Genomic DNA, 18,371 nt, shown 5'->3' with positions numbered 1-18,371 from the left:
AGAATAAGGAAGTTGTAGAAATACTGGCTAAGAAATATCATATTGATTGGATTATTATTTCAGCATATAATGCTAAGGCAAACGGTCAAATTGAAGCAGGCCATAAAATCATTGGAGATGAGCTTGCTAAGACCACTCATGAAACTGAAAAGGATTGGCTCAAATGCCTACCTGCAATTCTTATGGCTGATTGAATGACTGTTAAAAGTACTACTGGAATGACACCCTATCAGATGATGATGGGTCAGGAAGCCATTTTGTCCATTGAACTCAAAGTTTCTATCTGGCAGACCCTTCTCTGGAGAACTGTTTGAATGACTGAGAACTTGCTTGCATTGTGTGCAAGGCAAATTGAACAATGTGATGGGGATATTGAGGAGGCAGTTCTGCACAGGAAATGAATGCAGTTGGTCAATGAAGAATATTTTGATGACAATAAATGGATTCAGTCAAAACCTTTGGAAGTTGGTGATATTGTGCTTGTGCATAATACAAAGAATGAACAAGATATGTCAAGAAGCAAGACTCTTTGATTTTGATGGCTTGATCTGTATTGTGTTAAGATTGTGCATCAGGATAAAGGGCCCTATCAGCTTGAAGAATTGAACAGCACTGAATTGAAAGGTTCTTTTGCAGGGGATCAATTTAAGAAGTGCTATACAAGAGAAGAGGTGTTAGCCATTGAAGCTCATGTTAATGAGAGTGAGGAAGAGAAGTGTAGGGTGAGAACAAGAAGCATGGGCAATGTAGCTGTGGACTTAGAGGATGAGTCATCTTCCCATGTCAGGGAGGATAGCTCTGAGGAGAATGATGGTGATGTTACCATGTCTTCAAATAATTTGCTCATTCCTTCCCCTTCTCCCTCTTCTGATACAAATGCTGAAGATGAGCAGAATGATGGTGACTCTTTGTCAAGTTTGTCAAGCAGTGGAATTCCTGAAGAACAAAGATTTGCTGTGGTAATTTGTAAGAATCTTTGTTTGTGAGATCTTTGTTTGCAGCACATTTCCTTTACAATGACCCCCATTATGTATGGTGATTGGTGTGATGGGTGAAGTATTCAAGTGAAGTTGATGGCATTTGCCTGCCTCATTTCTTTTGTTAAAAGAATTTTCTATGTTATAAAAGCACATTGATATCTTTTGCCATTCTTTTTTTTTCTTTCTGTTTCAACTCATGATTCTTCTACATTTGAGATTTGAGAAAACACCACCTTTACACCTCTCTGTATACCCTCTCTGTATATCTTTTTCTTATTATTTTCAAAACACCTGTGCTGTATCAAAATGAACCCAAGCAGTTGTGCTAGCCCCCCCCCTCAGTTGACTGTCATGCCTCAAGCAAGCCATACAGTGACTCCTGGAAATGCTGCTGTTATCATTGGGAGTATGTGTTTTCCAAATATTCAAGAAGCTATTTGATATATTGAGTTTCACCTGTTGCAAGAACATTATTTTCTACAAAGTCAACTTATGGAAGGGTCTATGTCTGCCCACAATCTACTGGAAGATATAGTCACCAACTTCTATAACTATGTCAACTGATTGCAAGCTTGGACACATGTAGGCCAACATTGATTTGAAAGTGACTTCAATGTGTCTTGGGAAGTTGCTCAATGAGTGCAGAAAAAGTAAAGAGACATTGCAAGTATTAAGAACAGGCTTGTGAACAAATGGGGAAATGATTGAATTGATGCTCTTTGGAAGCATGTTGACACATTGTGGATGGCTCAATGAACTAGATGAGCACTAAATTGTTACAATGACTGGAATGCATTTGTTCACTGAATCAATGTCAGCATGTATCAACACATTACCACTGAAGGGGCTGGACATTGAAGAACACATGCAGTTCTACCAGAAGATGTTGATTTTGCACATGACAATGTCAATAATGATTTCTATGACATATCTAGTCAACAAGATATTAGAAGAAATGGGCTGGAAGCAGGACTGCAAGGGATTCTACAGCAACTTACTCTACTTCATTCAAGTATGTCAATAAGATCTATTGACCAAACATTGAATAGTCCTCATTTGCTGCAAGCATTGTGTAGCCAGATAGGCAGTCCTGTTGGAAGCCTGTGAATGGCAAGTCCATGATCCATTATCATGGGTGGAACTGGTGGAATGCACAGTTGGAATGTTAGTATCCCCTCACAGCATAGTGATATGCCCATACATTAATGAACAATGTCTGGAAGTCCCTTCAGTAGGCCAGCTGCAAGCATCACTAGATGGTCTCAAAGAATTGCTGCCATTGCGCGCCAGCAAGAAGATGATAATGAAGATATTGAGTCAGTTCTATCTTCTGAGTCTGATGAAGACATTCCAGCAGAAGCTGAGGAAATGCAACTGGTTAAACAGGATCAATGCAAATGCAATGGATTTGAAAAATCTCTTCTCACAAAAATAAGAGATACAAAACATTGGAATGCTGTTGAGGTTATGTGCATTTTGAAAGCAGTTGGAGATGCATTCAGCAGTGGCTGCCCATTCTTATGTTACAACCATTTGAAACTTCTGACCTCAAAATTAGGATTGCAGACAAGGTTACTTGATTTGGCAGGTCTTATCCAAAGATTACACCATCTATATGAGCATCAGAACAACTTAGACACTGTCAAAACAGTGGAAGCCACATACAATTGATTCTGACTGGCAAACCAACCTCCCTGTCCTGAAGATATGTTGGAAATATACAAGTACAAGCATTCAGAGAAGATCCTGCAAGTTGCTAGGATGACTGGCTTTGACTACAGAAGGTATGCATGGATTACTGGCATTTTTGGTGAGAATATTGCATTGGCATGGCACAATGATAGTTCAGTCACCCTTTTCAGTCTTATGACATGGTGGAAGAAAGCAAGCTCTGGCAGCTCAAGCATCATGCAAATAGTGTCTGAGAAATTCAACATGTATCTTCACCATCAAAGGCTTATGGGAGAATGAGATAACTATGAATGGTTGAGAGTAATGTATTATAGCATTGGCCAGCAGCTAATACAACAGGACCCTGTCTACTATCTCTGGTATGTTCTTTTGCAACTGAATCATGCTTGGTGCATGATTTCTTACTCATACTACATGAAGTATGTCAAACTGGGGGATAAAACCTTCTTTAGACATATTGATGTCAACATTCTGGATGTGATTAAAAATGAAAGAGGGGTGAATATGATCCAAGAATCTCTGATGTTAATGAATGAAGTTCAAGATGATTGTATGCAAATACTGTCCAGCATGCACCATCATCTTGGAGAATGGTGGAAACTAGTTGAACAATGTGGATTGAGTATCAATGGGTACATACACCCAATCAAACTCATCATGTTAACTGAGACTGATGCCAAACAGTTCAAAACAAGATGAATGGATGTCATATGCAATGCTGGTGATGTTTGCATTACCTCTCCTCTTCTGCTGCATGGTGCCCACAGCTCATGTAAACAACAACAACATACCATGTTGTCTTGGTATGTAGTGATTCAAGATGATCATGATAGTTTGGAAGTGCTAGAAAGCAGCACATGGTCACAACTTGTGAATGCTTATTGAGATCTATCATCTGGACCAACATCTCCTTCAGAGCATTCTAATTAATACTCAATGATTCCATATTTGTTCTCTGCTGCTATCCATTTAGATGGAATGGGACATATTTTGGATGTCTTAGTTGGATGAGAAAGATGAACAAACCTGCAGGTAATGGTGGATTTAGACATTCTTTTCAGTTCTGATGAGACTGCTGCCAGGCAATATATCCACAGTTGGAGACAGTGTGCCTGAGCTTGAATTCCTGATCTGATTTGGAGAACCTTCCAATTGAAAAGGAAGTGCTATGGAGCAGAATTGTATTGTGTGGCTAGAACCACTGGAAGATCAGCACTGGAACCACACAACCTTCTTTGCTTGTTGCCTGTACTGGAGAACAATAACACTGGGGATCATTATTAAATGGTGTCATTCATTCATTTCTATTCTCCTTTTTCTATATTATTGCTATTCCATCACACCACCACTGCTCCTACTGAGGCATGTATATTATGGGAGAGTGCCTTCCCACAATTTGCTGGGACAGAATAAATGGATGACCCATGCCATGCTAAGCCCCTTTAGGTGAAATATCATTGGTTAAATGGATGACTCATGTAAGAAGCTAAGCCTATTTAGAACAATTCCTTGAATAAATGAACAATCTAGCTTATGAAGCATTCATACAGCCACAGGGCATCTCTGGCACCTCTGACCACAAAGCTTCTACAAGTCTCTATAAGTTAAATCATTCAAATCTGCAATAAAAATCTCAACCAGACTGCAGTTTGATTTCCTAGTTAGAATCAGCCTGCTTGCTTACAACTCAAAGATATGAAAGATGATGCTCTCTGGCAGCTCTTCTGTTTCTAAATTCTCTCTAGAATCCTGCCAGTCATGACCTCTTCCATGACCCCTTCCATAACCTCTTTCATGACCCCTTCCACAACCCTGACCATTTAGACAATTAAAACCTCATTCAACAATGCTGACCTGCTTCTGGCAACATTCAAACATTAGCCAAAAAGTCTTGTTAACTGAAACAAGTTATTAGTTCAGCATAAGACACAAAGAAAGCCACAAGAGCTCAGAATTATTTCCATCAGAAATTCTTCAAGCTTTTCTGAAGCAGAGAGCTGTGTTAGCTTCAGCAGTTGAAAATGAAGGTGAGATGAAACAGACTCCTCTGCTTCCTCACTTCTAGATCACTGTGGCCTTTCTGACTTTTTCTTGGTTCATAACACCCCCAAGCTCAAAAATATGAAAGATGGCACCTTCTGGCAGCTCTTCCATTTCTAAATTCTCTCTAGAATTCTGCCAGCCACAACCCCTTCCATGGCCCCTTCTGCAACCCCAGCCATTTAGGCAATTAAAACCTCATTCAACAATACTGACCTGCTTCTGGCAACATTCAAACATCAGCCAAAAATGACTTTTTCTTGGTTCATAATACCCTCAAGAAAGTCACAGGAATGTATGCAAAAGTCAAGAGTGTGAAGCAGAGCACAACTAAATTCAATCACAGAGTTCAAATCTTTCAGCCACCATGGAAGTTGCATCAAACACTCTTAAATTTGCAAAATCTCTATGCAAAAAAAGTCGCCTCAATTGATGGACCTCCAGTCCATATTATGTTTAATGGCAATTCCTGCATTGTGGACTTTAATTTTGAATAGACTGGGTCAGTGGAACCAGAATCCCAGACCCAATCCTGGTTTTCCTGTCCCATTTTCCTCCTGTGGGACATACTGGCCAGGATGGGATGGAATGGAATGTGGTACAGTCTATTCAGTTCAGTACTGAGATATACACATATGAGATTGGGATCCCAATCCTGTCCCACATTCATATAAAAAAGTAATGAATTTTGGTAACAGTCTTAGCATATTTCAGCAATTTTAACACTGCTATACCCATGTTGCCCATCTTATATACTAGTGGCGGGATCCTGATCCCAACCCGGTCCTGTCCCTATCATGGAATGCATGGGATTTGGTACGCGATTCTTATTGTGGGATGGTGCTGGCTGGGATTACTATCAAATTAGTATGGAATTCCAGTTCCATTATCCCACTGGGATGGGATATGGGACCAATATGGCTGCCACCAGGATCAAACTCCAAGCCAAATTTGGGGCCGGGACCAACACACATGGGATTTGGGATCCTGTCCTGGTCCCGAGCACCACTCTAATTTTGAATTTATAAGCAATTACAAGATGCAGAAAGGTGTTTATCCCACTGATTCCAACTTCCATGCAGGCTGTGACTGTGTTGGTGCAAAGTGTGACTTAAGCAGGCGCCCATGCCTTTCACAGGAGGGAGACTTCTGGGAATGGATCATACCTTACAGAGTTGGCAACACTGGTGTCATTATTTTGCGTGACAATTTCATGTGATGAAAGTCAATGATCTATGAATGCTCTTTGTTATGTAATTGTGACTGGAATTGTATGAACAGTTATATTGAGTGAGGAAGAACTATTTGCCTTGAAATATTTCAAACTCAAAATTGAGGATTTGATAAGCACAGTTGCAGAAATGGGTACACCAACATTAATGCTAATATTACATGGCCAACTGTAGGACTAATTGTAAGGACACCACTGGCAAGGAGTGGCTGCCTAGCTGCCACTCAGCAGGTAATATCTATGACAGCATTGTGGCAAGATGTTGCCACCCTGAAGATATAAGCAGGGGACCGCCTTGCCCACTTGGAAGGAGGCAAGTGATTTGTTTACTATTCATTGAATACTAGAATCTAATCTATGATATATATATATATATATATATATATATATATTATTATACATGTTTGATTATACACCAATATTGCTTAATTCAATGGCAACAACCTCTACCTGGCTTCTAGCTAGCTGCTAGCTACCAGTACTCTCATAGTTCCATTCCAATAACAAGGAGACATCTAGTCTCTGGTGGTGGCCAAGCTAGTCATTACAGTTTTGAATCACTTCCTTTAAGGAACTAAAGGGAGTGTGCTGCCTAATCATCTTCTCTGTGAGATCTCAGCAGATTTGCTGCAAACTTTTGGATTCACTATGGAAGAGAATGAACAGAATACTCCTCAGAGCTGATGAGAATCTGCAGTTGGACCCTCAGAGTTCTCTCTGGCTACCTTGCAGCCAAGTTGTGAAGACATGAAAGATAGAAACCCTTCTGCAACAGGAACCATGTATACAATGGTCTCAGATCAGTTTAACACTCTTCTTCAACAAATATCAACACAACAGAAATGAGCAGCTGCTACCTCACTGCAAGTTGTCTATAAGCAAGAAGGTAAATGGTTCCCAGAGCCAGACTTGTATAAGGAATGGAATTGGAAGGAATACTGGAAATTTATTTGAGCATGTGAGGATTATCTTGAGATGAAAAGTGGGATCTATGCTGCTGAGAAGAAAAAGGTCAAATATGTAGCAGCTAGATTGTGGGACAATCCCCAAGCCTTGTGGGATTTGGAAAGGAAGCATATTGATTGGAATGTGTTCACCTTCAATGGTCTTAAAATGAAACTGTTGGACTGAATTGAAGCTCTGGAGAATTGCAGATGTACAGCAGCAAGAAGAATGACAGCTCTACACTTTTGAGCAGGACAATCCATTCCTGATTTTGAATGAGAATTTATGAAACATTGGCATGATTTTGAGATGACCCCCATGGAACATCAACATCAGCAATCATGAGTCTCTCAAGTTTTAGTTAAATTGCCTACCTGAATCCAATATAAAATCCAAGAACAAGAAGTGCCAGATACTCTTCAGAAATTGTTCTCTATGGCTGCTTGCCATGAGGAAGCTGCTGGGTATCAGAAAACTAGCCACATCAACTCTTAAGACTCTCACAACATGGGAAGAAGAGAATTTTGTGACAAGAATAAGAAAAGAAAGCTAACAGATGAACACCCCTGAGAGCATTCAGCTAAGAAGCAGCAATTTACCCATCCTTATACTTGTCTCAAGCAGAAAGAACAACAAAAGCAAGAAGAACATTGTTTCAATTATAACCAGCAAAGTCATATGATGAATGCCTGTCCCAAATGAAAGACCAGTGATCAAACAGTTAAGAAGCAGTGACCTTTCCATGGGAAGACCAATCCTCCACCCAGTGTTAATTATATTCCTGAAGAAGTTTGAGAAATGGAAGAATTGCAGGAAGAACCTATGGAGCTGGAGAGTAAATCTATGTCAGCAGAGAGCTCACAGAAATATAGCAGCAAATGACTAGCTGGATGCTGTTCAGAATGTAAACTGATTGTTGCTATCATAAAATCAGAAAAATATCCCTTGTTGAACTGTGTTCTCATTGATTCAGACAATTTTGTTGAGTGTGTTGTGTATAGAAAGCTGCTACAAAGCGGCTGGGAACCTCTGAAATCACTGCAAAAAATTGAAATTAGCCAATGGATTGAATGCTGTTTGTTATGGGGAAATTGCTCTTATCTGCAAGCTCAAAGATTTGGAAGGAATGGAGAAGATGATTAATCAAATGTTCAAAGTTATGGATTTTTTGACATATGATATGTTACTAGGCCTACCTTGGTTAGTGGAGACAAACCCCATTATTGATTGGTTTGCTGGCTCTTGATGATATCACAGCAAGAAACTGGCCAAACTTCAAATTGAAAACCCACATCATTTTTCAAAGACCTCTTGACATGAAGTTGTTTACATGCTTTTAGCCAAACAAAAATTCAAAAACACCATGCTTGACCTTCCTGAACATTATCAATAATACACAGAAGTCTTCTCAACAGAAGCAGCTAGCAAGCTGCCAGATAGCTGTGTGGAACATTTAATTGATCTACAAGAAGATCAAATGCCACCTTGGAAAAAGATTTATGCCATGTCAACAAAAGAATTGGACATCTTACAGAAATATATCAAAGATAAACAACAACAAGAATGAATTTGACCTTCCACTAGTTCTGCGGGAGCACCTATACTCTTCATCAAGAAAGTCAATGGATCACTGCATGTTTGCATTGATTACAGGAGATTAAATGCAGCAACTATTAAAAATCATTACCCTCTACCCCAAATTGACAAATTACTTGATAGACTGAGTGGCACACAATGGCTAACCAAGCTGAATCTCTGTGATGCATACCAACATATATGAATACATCACAGCAATGAATGGAAGACAGCTTTTCATACTCAATATGATCATTTTGAATATACAGTCTTGTCATTTGGTCTCTGCAATGCACCAGCAACCTTTCAGGCATATATCAACAATGTTATGGGTAATCTCTTAGATGATCATGTTATTGTATACATCAACAACATACTTATTTTCTCTCAAACTGAAGAAGAGCATATTCAACACATTACCAAAGTCCTACAGCAGCTACATAGCCACAAGCTATACACTAAGTTATTGAAATGTGAATTCCATAAGAAAGAGGTGAAGTTCCTTGAATATATTGTTGGACGTGATGGAATTCATCTGGATGGTAGCTGTTTGGAAATGGCATTCAACTGGCCAGAACCTGGCTCTATACATGATATTCAGATGTTTCTAGGATTTACTGGTTTCTTTAAATGTTTTATATTTAATTATACTGGCAGCTTTGATTTGTAGTGAGTGTATCAAATATAAATCCTTCAGGTTCTTCGGCCCAGGGCCCAACAGGGCCTTTTGCAGTTGGCAGCATTTCTTTGAACAGTACATGTATGTTTCCATCAGCAAAATGCGGCGAGTCCAAGGCGTATGCGATATTCTTACACCAGCTTTGATTTTGTAATGAGCATATCAAATATAAATTCTTCAGGTTCTTCAGCCCAGGGCCCAACAGAGCTTTTCACTGTTGGCAGCATTTCTTTGAACAGTACATGTATGTTTCCATCAGCAAAATGTGGCAAGTCCAAGGTGTATCTGGTTCAGATAGATTGATTTTCAGAGGACTGTGAGTGCAACATCCCGCGCTCTGAGGCACCTTGATTTCACTATTCTCTTCAATAAATGAGCTCCTCCTAGTGCTTTGATCTCCAACTAAAACAATATTGGAAGGGGGGAGTTGTTTATTCTCAGTCCCAAGACATTGGAGGTCTTGGATTTTTCACACCATTGTTGTCATGCTTTTAAAGATCATATTGATAGAAGAATTTGGGTCTTCCATAGGTTAAGGATCTTCTGGGATTCAGTGTTGCAAGTTGCACCCATTTAATGACAACTTTCAGGATTGGTAGTGGCCAGACAGGCCAACTGGTGGGCGGAATCCCAGGATTGAAATCAGGTCATATGAGATTATGAATGGTAGGTAGTTAGTTAACCAGTTTGCTCAGAGTGACAGATGGAAGTCTGAAGAAAAAAGTTATTCCAATTGAACATCAGAGAATCAGCCCACTAGGGACCAACCTGCTATATTATCCCCAACAACTTTTAGTAGATCTTTGCCTTCTGTACACGGGAAATTATATTCACCAGGCATTATCTCAACATGCTGGTCTTCATTGTCAGTTGCAGTATTGTTGTAGTTATTTGTCAAAATATGTATAGTTTATCAATTATCCAACTGTAGGTTCACCTTATTTGTTGTAGAATCTGCCTCAATAGCCCTTCAATTGGGAACTGTTATTGGTTTTTTTAATTTTTTTTTCTTTTTTTTTAATGAAGAGAGAGAAAGGAAAAAGAAAGGGAAACACCAGGGTGAGAGAAAGGTTATATAGCTTTGAAGATCACTTCTTGTGATCTGCTCTGTAGAGTTGATTTTATATGGTGTGAATCCAACTGAATTGCATTGTATAGTGAGGTGCTCAGCAAGGTGAATTTGTATAGTGAATTGCACTGTAAAGTGAGATGCCCCATATATTGAATTTGTGCTATAGGTGAAGTGCTTGTAAGGTGAAGTCTTGACTTTGTTGAAAATAAGCTGTAAGGCCACTAAAGAGTGAATTTCAAATGCACTCTCAAATTGTCAGTTGCTGTAAAAAGGATTCCAATATAAGAATTTAACAGTTGAAAGAGACCACACTCATAACTATCAGGCTAGTGGGTTTGAACTAGTTGAGAGAGCAATATCAGGCCCACATTCACAGGCTGGCAGGGCTGAAGATTTGATGCTTGAAGAGGGAACAAATTTATTGAGACCTTTGACAGGTGTAACAACAATGGAAAAAGGCAGCTCTTTTGAAATATCTTGAGGCTACAAGTGGGATCTATGCCACTGAAAAAGGGAAGGTCAAATATGTAGCAGCTAGGTTGTGAGACAATCCCCAGGTTCCATGAGACTTGGAAAGGGAACATATTGATTGGAACATGTTCACCTTCAATGATCTTAAAACAAAATTATTGGATTGGCTTGAAGCACCAGAGAATCGCGGGTGTACAGCAGCTAGAAGGATGACAGCTCTCACTTTTGAGCAGAACAATCAATTTCTGATTTTGAACAGAAATTTATGGAATGTTGACATGATTTTGAAATGACCCCTATGGAGTGTCAACATCAGCAATTGTGGATCTATCAAGCATTAGTCAAATTACCTACTTGAATTCAATATAAGATTCAAGAGCAAGGAGTTTCTGATATTCTTTAAAAGTTGTTTTCCATGGCTGCTCACTATGAGAAAGCTGCTGGGTATCAGGAAACTAGCTGCAGAACACCTGGGACCCCCATATCTGATATCATAGAAAGTTGAAAACACTGTGATTGAGACAAGAAAAGAAAAAGAACAGAAGAGCATCCCCACAAACAATCAACTAAGAAACAGTGATTTACTCATTCTTATACTGACTCTGACCAAAAGGAACAACAAAAACAAGAGAAATGTTGCTTTAATTGTAATCAACAAGATCATATGGTGAAGACCTGTCTCAAGCAAAAAACCAGTGATCAATTGGTTAAGAAGCAGCAACCTCTTCATGGGAAGATCAATCCTCCACCTAGTGTCAATTATATTCTGGAAGAAATTTGAGAAATGGAGGAATTGCAGAAAGAACCTATGAAACCAGAGAGTGAATCTATGTCAGCAGAGAGCTTGCAGAAATATAGCAGCAAATGACTAGCTGGTGCTGTTCAGAATGTAAACCAATTATTGCTACAATAAAATTAGAAAAATATCCCTTGTTGAACCATGTTCTCATTAATTCAAACAATTTTGTTGAGTGTGTTGTGTATAGAAAGCTGCTACAAAGCAGCTGGGAACCACCCAATTCACTGCAAAAACTGAAATTAGCTGATGGATTGAATACTGTTTGTTATGGAGAGATTGCTCTTACCTGCAAGCTCAAGAACTCAGAAGAAATGGAAAAGACAATTAATTGAATGTTTAAAGTCATGAATCTTTCAACATATGATATGTTACTAGACCTACCTTGATTAGTGGAGACAAATCCCATTATTGATTGGTCTGCTGGCTCTTGGTGATATCACAGCAAGAAACCAGCCAAACTCCAAATTGAAAACCCACATCATTTTTTGAAGACCTCTCAACATGAAGTTGTTTACATGCTTTTAGCTGAACACAAATCCAAAAACACCATGCTCAGCCTTCCTGAACATTATCAACAATACACAGAAGTCTTCTCAACAGAAGCAGCTAGCAAGCTGCCAGATAGCTGTATGGAACATTCAATTGACCTACAAGAAGATCAAATGCCACCTTGAAAAAAGATTTATGCCATGTCAACAAAAGAATTGGATATCTTACAAAAATATATTGAAGACAAACAACAACAAGAGTGGATTCAACCTTCCACTAGTCCTGTGGAAGCACCTATACTCTTCATTAAAAAAGCAGATGGGTTGCTGTGACTTTGCATTGATTATAGGGGGTTAAATACAGTAACTATTAAAAATCACTACCTCCTACCCCAAATTGATGAACTACTTGATAGACTGAGTGGCACACAATGGCTAACTAAGCTGGATCTCTGTGATGCATACCAACATATACAGATATGTTGTGGCAATGAATGGAAGACAGCTTTTCATACTCAATATGGCCATTTCAAATATACAGTCTTGCTGTTTGGTCTCTGCAATGCACTGGCAACCTTCCAGGCATATATCAACAACATTATGAGTAATCTTCTAGATGACCACATTATCATATACATCAACAACATACTTATTTTCTCTCAAACTGAAGAAGAACATATTCAACACATTACCAAAGTCCTACAGCAGCTACATAGCCACAAGCTATATGCTAAGTTGTCAAAATGCAAATTCCATAAGGAAGAGGTGAAATTCCTCAGCTATATCATTGGACATGATGGAATTCATTTGGATGAAAGCCACTTGAAAATGGTATTTAACTGGCCAGAACCTGGGTCTATACATGATATTCAAATGTTTTTGGGATTTACTGGCTTCTTTAGGTGTTTTATATTTAACTATGCTGGTATTACTGCTCCATTAACTGAATTATTGAAGAAACAAAATAGACCCTTTGAGTTAATGATGAGAGTGCAGCAAGCTTTCAGAGACCTTAAAGATGCTTTTGGTGCTCCCCCATTATTGACTCATTTTTGATGAAGACAAAGATATCTTGGTGATTACTGATGCCTCAGATTATGCAATCACAGCAATATTGCTGCAATCTAGCAGCAAACAAGAACAGAGATGACAATGCAATTGGCATCCTGTGGCCTTTTATTCCTGCAAGATGAATGACACTGAGTGAAGATATGAGATTCATGATCAGGAGCTTTTAGCAATTATGGAATGCTTTAAGCATTGGCACCACTACCTGAAAGGTAGCAGGCAGCCATTTTGTGTACAAACCAATCACAACAATCTTTGATATTTTTTTCAAACCAAAATGCTGAATAGCAGACAGGCTAGATGGGTGGAGAACCTTGCAGCATATGATTTTACATTGGAGCATAGGCTGGGAGCTTGCAATCCAGCAGATGCTCCATCACAGCAACCTGATTATAAGCTGACAGATATGCAAGAACATCAGATGGACATGTTACCTATCTTACAGTGCAAACTGGCACTAGAAATTGTCAAGTCAGAGAATCCCTACAAGAAACCTGCTGATTTGTGGCAAGAGGCCAGACCAGGGGCAGGAACAAGCTGTCTGGAAAGCTTGATTCCTAGAATCATAGTCATTGAGGCACAAGAAGATGAGAATGTTTATGGCTCAGTCTCAGGAAGCATGGGTGGTCTGCTCTGTAAGCTCCAGAATGGGGATGCCTGGTCTGCTGAGCTGTGTGTGGTTTTGAATTCCTCTACTGAGTCAGCATTCTATTGGCAAGCAGGCTGACACCTCTTGGAGGATGATCAGCTGCTTATGCATGATTTGAGAATATATGTGCCTTGAGACCCAGCAGTTAGGCAAGAGCTGCTGAGGAGCCATCATGATAACATGTGGATTGACCATAATGACATCCAAAAGATATTAGAGCTTCTACAACACAAATATTATTGAAATTGAATGGCAAAAGACATGAAGAAGTATGTTAGCTCCTGCTATGCATGTAACTTGACAAAACCTCACCACCATAAGCCTTATGGGAAGCTAGCAAGCTTGCTCATAGCAACAAGTTCTTGAAGACACATAGCCATGAACTTTGTCATAGAACTTCCACCCTCACTGCTAGATGGCAGAGTGTTTGATGCTATCTTGACAATAGTGAATAGATTTTTAAAGATGATTAAGTACATTTCTGTTACTGAAGATATTAAGGCACCTGAACTAGCCAATCTTTTCATTAGACATGTTGTGAGCCAATACAGATGCCTGGAATCTATTTTATCTGACTGCAGATCACTGTTTACTAGCTGCTATTGAATGGAGATGTGTCATCATCTCTCCATCAAATGAAATTTCAGCATCACTTATCATCCACAAACCAACAGTCAAACTGAATGGCTGAACCAGATTCTCAAACAATATATTTGCTTATATGTTAATTACTGACAAGACAATTGGATCCAGCTGCTACCTACTACTGAGTTTGCATATAACAACAGTCAGAACATATCAACAGGTAAAACCCCATTTGAACTTGTTCTAATCTTTGAACTTCAGTTATCTGTTGGCCTGCAGACTGATCCACCATTTAACCTGCCAGAAGTCATTAAAGAAATCAAGCAAATCCAACAAACCTGCAAGCAAGCCATTCAATTGCTGCAAACTGCAGTTGACATGCAAGCCAAATATTACAATCAGCATCATAAACCAATACAATATCAAGTAGGAGATTGTGTTCTACTCAATCAAAAAAATATAAAGACCCTAAGACCTTCTCCTAAACTAGATAATTGATTCTTAAAATCTTTTGAGATTATAGTCATACAAGAAAAGCAAGCCTACATGTTGAGACTTCTGAAGTCATATGGATGAATCAATCCAACCTTTCATGTTTCACTGCTGGGGCCCTATCAGGAACATGTTGGTGACTGACCAGCAACTCCACAGCCAGTATTGATTGATGATGAAGAAGAATGGGAAGTGAAGACCATTCTCAATAAACACATTTGCTGTTCAAAAACTGAATATCTAGTTAAATGGAAAGGCTTTTCTTCCTATGAAAATCAATGGATAAAAGCAAAAGACCTTCCAAATTGCAATGAACTTATTGCAGAATTCAAACAGCTACCCAAAGTCCCAATTAAGAAGCACTGCTGCAACTTTGCTATGCAATAACTGCTCCATAGCTGCTAGCAGCTAACAAAGAGAGAAAAGAAATACAGCCTATGAGAAATTTACAATGAAAGAGCAGAAGAAAACATTTTCATTCAAGGTCTGAAGGCTGACAAAAAAAATTAAAGATTTAAAGTCTGAAGACTGACAAACAAACTGAAAACATGACAAACTGACAAGGGACTGGCAACCTATCAACAACTAGTTGTTGCCTTCAATGAGTCTCACTGACTTCCTTTCTTCCTCTAAAACTTCAGCCTCAATCCCAGACAATTTGAGGGACTGGGTGATGTTGTTAGACATCACCCATAGTGTTCTCTCCAGTCACAAGAGGGAGGCAAGGACGGCGCGGGGTTTTGGTTTGGGGGTGGTGGTGGCAGAGGTGGGGGCAACAGGGGCAGCAGCAGGGGTGTAATGTGGTGTGGTCTGAAAGACACCTGTCTTATGAAAAAAGGTATTGATTGCCAAGATCCCCCTCTGCAAGTGAGGAAGGATCTCTGAAGTCAGATAATTGTCAGTAGCTAGCTGGCACATCACTGTGATCTTGTTGTGAAGAGTGGGGGGGACTGCCACACACACTTTCCCATGCGCATGATACTGGGAGCACTTGTCAAATGTGGCAGGAAACAAACAAATCATAGTGCAATCTTGCACTAGATACTTGACACACTGCATGCACATGGCAGTTTGGGTGCTGACCTGCTGTGAGCTGTCAGTGAGGTTTAGAAAGAAAAAACTTGACAAGTTTTTCTGAAATCTTTAGAAAGCACTTATGAAAGCAGCAGAAACAGTCAAATTGGCTGCATCTGCAGCCATTTCATCTCCCAAATTCTATCCTCTGGTTAGCTGCTGTTACCTAACTGCTAGGTACTGGTGACTTACAGAAGACACATTGTGACTGGGCCCTCTGGAGCTGATAGCTGCAACAGAAGAGTCTTGTGGGTGAGAACTGAGGGACAGAACAGGAGGCTGGTCAAAAATCTGTTAGATTGCTGCTAACTAACTTCCTCCATGTGTATAAGAGCTTATGGGGGACAGAGAATGAGCAGAAGTGGCTGGGTGCTCCAGAGCAGCCAAAGTGGTGGTTGCAGCCATAGCCACAACATGAGCACACTTCTTCACTGCTGAAGCAGCTGCAGCACCACTCAGCTGTTTAGGGGCCATCTAGCAGTGAGATTGATGTGTTAGCTTGATCAGATTCAATAAGAATGCCCCAAATCTGGAAATGCCTACAACAGAAGCACAAAAAAATCTGAATTCAAATCAAAAGAACTACTAACCCTACTATTATTAACAAAATCACTGTATACAGGTCTCATTTCACTTACAAACAGAAGAGAAGCTGGTGGCTTGCAGGGGATCTACCACTATCTATCAGCAATCTGTCCAACAGTCAACAGAGATCTCCAGCACTTACTGCTTCTAGAATTCAAATGCTCTAAGAAAGAAAAAGAAAAGAAGAAGGGAATAAACTCATCTCCATCAATCTTTATAATCTCTATACAACACAAACCTGGAAGCTTCTGATTGATCAATGGCTTAGCTTACAAAACAAAATGTTCCTGGTTCACATGATCTGCTAGGAAACAACTGTTGGAATGAGAGCCTTTGAATCTCATGTGAGTCCTTCAGAAATCTGAGAATGTGTTCCCCTAAGAGGAGGATAATTGTAAGAACACCACTAGTGAGGAGCAGCTACCTAGCTGCCACCCAGCAGGTAATATCTATGACAGCACTGTGGCAAGGTGTTGCCACTTCAAAGATATAAGCAGGGGACTGCCTTGCCCACTTGAAAGAGAGCAAGTGATTTGTTTACTATCTATCTACTATTTACTATTAGGAATCTATCCTACAATCTATATATTATTATATACATTTTGGATGTACATTGTTATTACTTAGATCAATAGTAATAACCTCTATCTAGCCTCTAGCCAGCCACTAGTTACCAGTACTCTTGTAGTTCCACCCCAATATCAAGAAGATGTCTAGTCCCTGGCTATAGCCAAGCTAGTTGTTACAAAACAGGAGATTGAGAAAATCAATGTACTTTGTCAATTCATATGTGAAGTGAAGAGCCTCACACTGGGCTGATAGCTACAACCTCAATTCATTTGATCTTGAAGTTCTTCCTGAAGTTTATATCTTGCCACTGTCTGAATGTCTCACTGCTGACAAGATACTTCATTTCATCTACCTGACAATTGAATTCTCATCCTAAAGCAAACTGTTAGCAAGTGACTGTCATCTGTATATGCTGATAGAAAATACTTCAGTTTATCCTTCTTATAGACCATTGCTTTGTCCTTATAGTCCACAGGTGTTTGTTGCTGGAGAATTGGCTCATTTTCATCACAATTGTTTGTCCAGACCCAATTCCAGTCTGTGCCATAGTGGGTCACTTGCCTTTCAAGATATTCAGTTTCCCTAGCAGTCCAGTGCTTTCTCCATCAACAAGTCACTCTTTCCCCAGTCATATGAATCTCTCTCATGGCAGTCACAACATGTCTCTCAAAATTATCATAGAAGATAATGTTCTTCTGATCAGATGAGGCTTCTAACAATTCTGAACCTTCTTCTTCCTGCATCATGAACTGCTGTTCTTCTGGTTCCTCCATTGAAATCTCTTCCATTATTGATGGCTCTGTTCCCACATCTGGCAATCTTCTTCCAATTGAGCTATTACAGTCAGTTTGTTCAAATTGGTGAAGCTGAATTGAAAAACATTCCTCATGTTCCCTATTCACATGATCTTCATTGCAATAATTTGACAATTAATCAACACTCAAGTGATGAGCCGTCCACCTCACATGTGTACCCATTGAAGTTGCATCTTGGATGTGTTGGGAGGTCTTTGGAGAGAGCCCCTCATCAAACACATAGTTGGCATCATGGTCTGCATTGGAATCAACACTTGAGTGATGAGCTGTCTGTCTTACATGTGTACTCATTGAAGTTGCATCTCAGGTGCACCAGGGGGTCTTTGGAGAGAGCTTCTCATTCCTCACATAGTTGGCATTGTCAAAATCATCATCATCAAATATTGATTCTAACAGTGAATCAAAAATATGATCATGTGGCTGCCTTGCATCTGTACTCATTGAAGTTGCATCCTGGGTGCACTGGGGGTTCTTTGGAGAGAGCCTCTCATTCCTCACATAATTGGCATTGTTATCATCATCATCATTGTCATCAGATATTGATTCTAACAGTGATCCAGA

The 18,371-nt window shown here is 39.6% G+C and overlaps 2 protein-coding genes across 2 annotated transcripts; both read left to right on the top strand.

Annotated features, from left to right (window-relative positions):
- Positions 1–737: 737 nt before the first annotated feature.
- UREG_00154 (uncharacterized protein) lies at positions 738–986 on the top strand (the record flags this gene model as incomplete). Its single annotated transcript, XM_002540595.1, has 1 exon — positions 738–986. The coding sequence occupies one exon, from the start codon at positions 738–740 to the stop codon at positions 984–986; it is 249 nt and encodes an 82-aa protein (XP_002540641.1).
- A 12,331-nt stretch (positions 987–13,317) lies between these two features.
- UREG_00153 (uncharacterized protein) lies at positions 13,318–13,767 on the top strand (the record flags this gene model as incomplete). The annotated part of the gene is made up of 1 exon (XM_002540594.1): positions 13,318–13,767. The coding sequence occupies one exon, from the start codon at positions 13,318–13,320 to the stop codon at positions 13,765–13,767; it is 450 nt and encodes a 149-aa protein (XP_002540640.1).
- Positions 13,768–18,371: the final 4,604 nt, after the last annotated feature.

This window comes from Uncinocarpus reesii, genomic scaffold (genome assembly GCF_000003515.1).
Source record: "Uncinocarpus reesii 1704 scaffold_1 genomic scaffold, whole genome shotgun sequence".
Classification (NCBI taxonomy): Eukaryota; Fungi; Ascomycota; class Eurotiomycetes; order Onygenales; family Onygenaceae; genus Uncinocarpus; species Uncinocarpus reesii.
Note: the sequence above shows the minus strand (reverse complement) of the source record. Positions and strands in the feature narration are given on the sequence as shown.